Source organism: Etheostoma spectabile, chromosome 7 (genome assembly GCF_008692095.1).
Source record: "Etheostoma spectabile isolate EspeVRDwgs_2016 chromosome 7, UIUC_Espe_1.0, whole genome shotgun sequence".
In the NCBI taxonomy this organism is placed as follows: Eukaryota; Metazoa; Chordata; class Actinopteri; order Perciformes; family Percidae; genus Etheostoma; species Etheostoma spectabile.
Genome location: NC_045739.1, coordinates 6270605 through 6276604, shown reverse-complemented (window position 1 = coordinate 6276604; position 6000 = coordinate 6270605). Strand labels below are relative to the sequence as shown.

Here is a 6000-nt window from a genome sequence, read left to right as displayed (position 1 = left end):
ATTATTTTAGGAAGGTGACGATATGCTATGTAGACAGACAGTTATTTAACTCATTGTTCATTCCCAGAACCTGACGGCCGACGGCCTCTGGATAGAGAAGCTGGGTTTTTAAGTGACACGGAGGATGACCTGACAGACTCCCAGAAGACCAGTAAACACTCCGAGGTCTACTCAGCCACTCTGCCCAGTATAGACTCTGCAATGAGCTCCTGGGACAGCTCAGGGTTTGACGCCGGCTACAGTAGCCAAGGTGAGGTCCACTGGATGCTTGCTGTTTTTATAAATGACCAATTTATCCGTCTTTCCTCTAACGAGGTCAGCGGATTTCTTTCAGGTACATATCTTCACAAAGCAACCGATTTATTGCTCAATCCGAATGAGTGGCGACGCACAAAGCACAGGAGCCAAACCAGTTCCAGCTCTGCAGGCCTACTCCACCACGCAGCGCTGTATGATGGGAGGTTCACTGAGGATGAGTGGGACAAGATACCTGGGTAAGTGCACAGGGCCTGCATTTTTCGTCCTGTTAACATCTTATTTAACGTCAGTGCAGCTGTAAGTGTTTTTGATTTCACAGTAAAGGTTTTTTGTTTTTCATTTAAAGTACATTCTGTGTACAAACAGTGGTGGAAAGTAACTGATTGCATTTATTTAAGAAGTGGACTTGTTTTTATTTTCTTCGGCACTACATTTCAGAAGGAAATATTAAAATGTGTATTCCTCCACATACAGTACATCTGTGGAATATAGTTACTAGCAATGTTACAGATTAAAATTTACAGATTAATATTTTACATGCATCTTATTTTACAGATAATATAACACACAATGCAGCACATTTTTAAAGATTAAAATGGTGGTCCCCAATCTTTTTTCTTTTTTTTGTGACCCATTGACAAAGACAAACGGTGCCTTCTTAGCAGTGCCCTTGTCATGTTTCAGATGTCTGTAAATTGTAAATTTCACGTCTTCCCTTTTTTCATTCAAATAACAGTTTGATGCTTAAAGAGGTAAATGAATTATATATTTTACTATTAAAGCATTTATTAGAGCATAGTCCAAATGTTTTTTTACATTGTTGTATTGGTACTTTTACCAAAGTAAAGGATCTGAGTACTTTTCCACCACTGTATAAATTAATGCTTCTGTGATTCTTTTTTTTCTCTTTTTATCCTTTTTGGCTTCACTGCACTGTGTGAATAAGTTTTTCATTTTGTGTCTGTATGCTTTCATGGTTTGTGGATTTCCAAAACTGTCCTTTTTTTTTTTTTTTTTTTCTTCTTTCTCAGGTATTCTCTCTCTCATCTGCTTTACTAACTGCCCACGAGCTCTTTGGTGTTTCACATAGATGCGTCTTTTTCTGTCACCCCTTGTCCACAACCAAAAACAAAAAGCACCTAAAGCGCCCAAGGATACATCAACCTTATCTGTCTCATCACGCTTGACTTTTTTTTTTGGAACTTTCGTGTCACGTTTTCAATTTTCTGCTTTTTTTGGGGGGAGGTCAGGCAACGTTACTTTTGTAAAACTGACTCTTTTAAAGGCTTTAAATAATCTAGCAGACTCCTCAACGTTTGCCACAAGGGAGAATTTTACAGTAAATTCAATCAATTTGGTCCAGAGAGATTTTCAAAGGGATTCTCCAGCAAGCAGCCCATAAACTGCATTTCCCATGCTGCCTTTTGTAAGCGGCACCGGCCTGGGGACCTGCAGGGCTGCTCTCATGTTCTGGTTCCTGCGTTGTCATAGATTCGTCAGCCCCCCTCGTTGCCATGGCACCCTGAACCAGGAAGATAGCCTCTGGTCCCAGGCTCTGCAAGACCTCGAGACCTGTGGCCAGTCAGAGATTCTCAGGGAGCTGGAGGTAGGCCCGCCTGTCATCATCTTCCCCTCCCCCTCCCCCTCCGCCCCCCGCCTCGCCTTTCGCCTTGAGTCCTCCTATCTGCTCTTTCTGTCGCTTATCTCGTACTAATGTATCATTAGAGCTTGGTGTCGCTCTAAATAACCATGCCAGATGATAATCGCAAGAGTGTGTAATCTGTTATTAAATCTGACAAGGCGGGTTGGGCACCTGATGCCATACTGACCCAGGAAGGCTTTGCGCAATGTTTTGGCCTCTTATCAGGCTCTGTACACACTTTATGAGAGAAATATAAATTGTGCTGTCGAAATGGAAGTCTTTTTTTCTTTTTCTCTTTCAGGCATCCATGACAGGCAGCGCTTTCAGTCTGTACCTTGAGGAAACCAAGACCAACGACGACTCAATGTTTCATACTGAAATTAGTCCCATTAAGAGGGAGAGGATGCATGGCGAGTCTAGGAACAAAAGCAACCTGAACACGTCGACTGGAGCCAGAGATGATATTTTGTCCTCTATCCCTCTGACACTGCACAAGGTAGATCTGTTAGGGAATTTCACATTACAACATTTTTTCTTTCTAAACAAACGACAGATTTACATGAAGGAAACGTCGGTAATGCTTTAGAGTACAGCCCACAAATTACAGTTGTACTTGAGGGATATCAACAAAGTACTTACTTGCTATCCACAGGTGGGTACAACTGAAGTTGTATAGGTAACAAGGATTTAGGAGGGACCTAGAACTAAACTAAGCAGTAGTTACAGGAACCAACAGGCTTAACCTGCATGTCATTTTACAAAAACTCAGGAAAGGAGCAAAACAACAGGTGGCAACAACAAAAAGTCGATATTTGTCCTGTCATATCTAATAATATGATGTGATGAAAAAGCTTGCCTTCTAATCATCAAAGTGATCCTACTGCGGATCTTAAAACCACATAACTGGGCGCCTGGGCGGCTCGCCTAGTGGAGCAGGCGCCCATGTGCAGAGGCTCAGTCCTTGACGTGGGGGCCAAAGGTTTGATATCAGCCTGTGGCCCTGTGCTGCATGTCGTTCCCCCTCTCTCTCCCCTTTCAGCTCAAGGCTGTCCTTCCAGCATAAAAAAGCCAACAAATTAATCTTAAAAAAAAAAGACATTACTGTTCCTCCGTATTTTATCATTTTTAATACATCCAAATCATTTTAGAGATGGCTGTAAAGGCAAAACTGTTTTGATCCCCTGCAACTATAATAATGAAAATAAAATTAAAATAAAATAATAAAATGTATTATTTACAAAAGTAAGTTTATACCCCATTTTTTCACCTGATAATATTACTGTATGCTGTAATTGTTAAGAAGGTACTCAGTAATTTAAACACAGTTCCGTTAATATCTATCCTCTTTCCCCATTCCATTGCATTGACGCATACTTAAGTATTTTATTGATACCCAAATGTACTGTAGAATTATACAGTCATCTAAAGAGTTATAGAAATATTTATATAAAAATGCGATCATTAACACACAGCTTGATGAACACGGTACCAACAACCATGTCTAGAGGGAATCTGCCCATTATGAAGTTCACACCTGAATGCTTTCTTTATCCTTCACTTGACCCACTGTGCATATCAGTAAGTGGACCCGGTTGATATGTTGATGTGTTTGTGTACAACACAAACACGCAAGACTCATTATACAACATTCCCTCAGCAGATTCAAATGCTGTGACCCCAGTCTGAGACTGTACTCTCGGAGACTCCTTGTTTGATGTGCTTCCGAGCATCTCTCTATGCAGTGTCTGACGGAGTGATTGACAGGGCTGAAACTGGGGCAGTAATAACGGTCCTGGAATGTGGAAATTAAAAATGTTTTGAGTTGACACATCTTACATGATCTCATGGAAAGTCATCCGAAGTGCCAGCAGTAAAGCAGTTTCATGTCAAACCTCGTGTGTGTGTGTGTGTGTGTGTGTGTGTGTGTGTGTGTGTGTGTGTGGTGTGTGTGTGTGTGTGTGTGTGGTGTGTGTGGTGTGTGTGTGTGTGTGTGTGGTGTGTGTGTGTGTGTGTGTGTGTGTGTGTGTGTTGAGAGAAACGAATGGACAGAGACATGTGTCTATGAAAACATTAACTGTTTAGTATATACAGAGTGTGGACACAATAAAAGACAATTGTACAATGCTGTGACAATAGCTGTGCAACAAGTTGTATGCATAAGTTTGAGATACAACATATCTGGTTACCCCCTTATCTTTTATAGATTATTATAGCTTTATTGTGTCCACCCCTTGGGTTTTTATCTGGCCCCAAGTTAAAGGTATAGTTTAACACTGGAAAATGTGCTTATTCACTTTCTTTTCAAAAGTTAGATGGAAAGATAAATACTCATCTGTCTGTTGAAAATGAAACTGCAACCAGCACCTAAGTAAGGCTAGCGGTTTCTTCCTATATCCAGTCTTTATGCTAAGATAGAGGCCAACTGTCTCCTGGCTCCATCTTCATATTGAAAAGACAGATATGAGAATGGTATCCAGCTTCTCATCCCGCTCTGTTTTTTTTCTAGTTTACTTGGCATGGAGAGTTGCACTGTGAACGTAGTTGTCCAATGTCTTCTGACACTTGAGCTAAAACGGTGACTTATAAGTTATCTCCACTTGGCTTTGACATACTTTAAGTTTTTTTAACAGTTCGTTTAAAAACTGGATTCTGCTAAGTGGATTATTACTTTGATCAAGTGTTTTTGGACTTTAACTCATGCTGTGAACTAAAAGTCTGAATATCTGGTCATCTGCTAAAATGACGTTTGACCTTTTTGTTTTAAAAATTTACTCCCAAAATACTAAATTGCTGGAGTTTTTACATAAAAGTTAATGGTTGAAAGCCTCTGAATATGTGCATTGCTGAACAATCTGTAACTCTGAGGTATCATGTGTTTGCAGGTGACTGTAAGGAAGGACATTGAGAGCCATGACTTTGGTTTCAGTGTATCCGACGGGCTCCTGGAGAAAGGGGTCTATGTCAACATGATCCGCCCTGATGGCCCTGCTGACCAGGCAGGGTTAAAACCTTTTGACCGCATTCTTCAGGTACTGTTTTAAAGAAATAAAAAAAGTTTGAGAAAGTTGCTTGTTCGCTTTCTGGCGAGAGTTAGATGACAATATCAATACCACACCCATGTCTAGAGTGGTATCAATCTTCTCCTCTCTCTATAACTATACAGCACTATCACATTCCATAATTGTCTTCTCCCATCTTCACTTTGTATTAGTCTATCATTTATTCTACCAAGACATAACTGCAAGCCTTAAAAGAATAACCATCACAGTCTTTACAGTCATCACAAATGAAATCAACCCCATTTTGTAGCTTTTGCTTTTAATAATAATAATTATAATTATAATTTAAGATTCATTGTTTGGACATGTACTAACATTTTTAACATAATCCCATATCCAGTAGTGTCAGAAATGTTTAGATCCTTTACTTAAGTAAAATACTAATACCACACAGGAAAAGTCCTGCATTGAAAACGTTACTAAAGTCAAAGTACGTAAGTATCCTCAGGAAAAAGCTACTTAAAGTATAAAAAGTAAAAGTACTCCATGCAGAAAACCCCCCGCATTTTACAAACTGGAAACAATCCAAACAGTTCTGTCAATTAACTACATGTTTGACTCTGCTAATCATTTCAGTTGTACTTGTAGGCCTAGGTTTTGTTTGCAAAAATCTTAGTTTGTAAAGTATCTAGTAACTGAAGCTGTCAGATTAATGTAGTGCTGTAAATCAATGTGACCTATCTCAAAAAAAAAAAAAAAACAAAAAAAAAAAAAAAAAAAAAAAAAAAAAATAAAAAAAAAAAAAAAAAAAAAAAAAAAAAAAAAAAATAAAAACAAAAAAAAAAAAAAAAAAAAAACAAAAAAAAAAAAAAAAGAAAAAAAAAAAAAAAAAAAAAAAAAAAAAAAAAAAAAAAAAAAAAAAAAAAAAAAAAAAAAAAAAAAAAAAAAAAGCAAAAAAAAAAAAAAAAAAAAAAAAAAAAAAAAAAAAAAAAAAAATTAAAAAACAAAAAAAAAAAAAAAAAAAAAAAAAAAAAAAAAAAAAAAAAAAAAAAAAAAAAAAAAAAAAAAAAACAAAAAAAAAAAAAAAAAAAAAAAAAAAAA

The 6000-nt window shown here is 37.5% G+C and overlaps 1 protein-coding gene across 7 annotated transcripts in view; it reads left to right on the top strand.

Annotated features, from left to right (window-relative positions):
* The window catches only part of LOC116693152 (glutamate receptor-interacting protein 2), a 31180-nt gene that overhangs the window by 21974 nt on the left and 3206 nt on the right, over positions 1–6000 (top strand). For 6 of the 7 annotated variants that reach the window (XM_032521901.1, XM_032521900.1, XM_032521906.1 and 3 more), the window contains exons 19-23: positions 68–250; positions 335–494; positions 1750–1864; positions 2202–2396; positions 4783–4929. In XM_032521901.1, coding sequence (XP_032377792.1) covers positions 68–250; positions 335–494; positions 1750–1864; positions 2202–2396; positions 4783–4929 — 800 coding nt within the window. Of the gene's footprint in view, positions 1–67; positions 251–334; positions 495–1289; positions 1584–1749; positions 1865–2201; positions 2397–4782; positions 4930–6000 lie in introns of those variants that run through there. The other variant, XM_032521907.1, reaches the window with a different exon arrangement.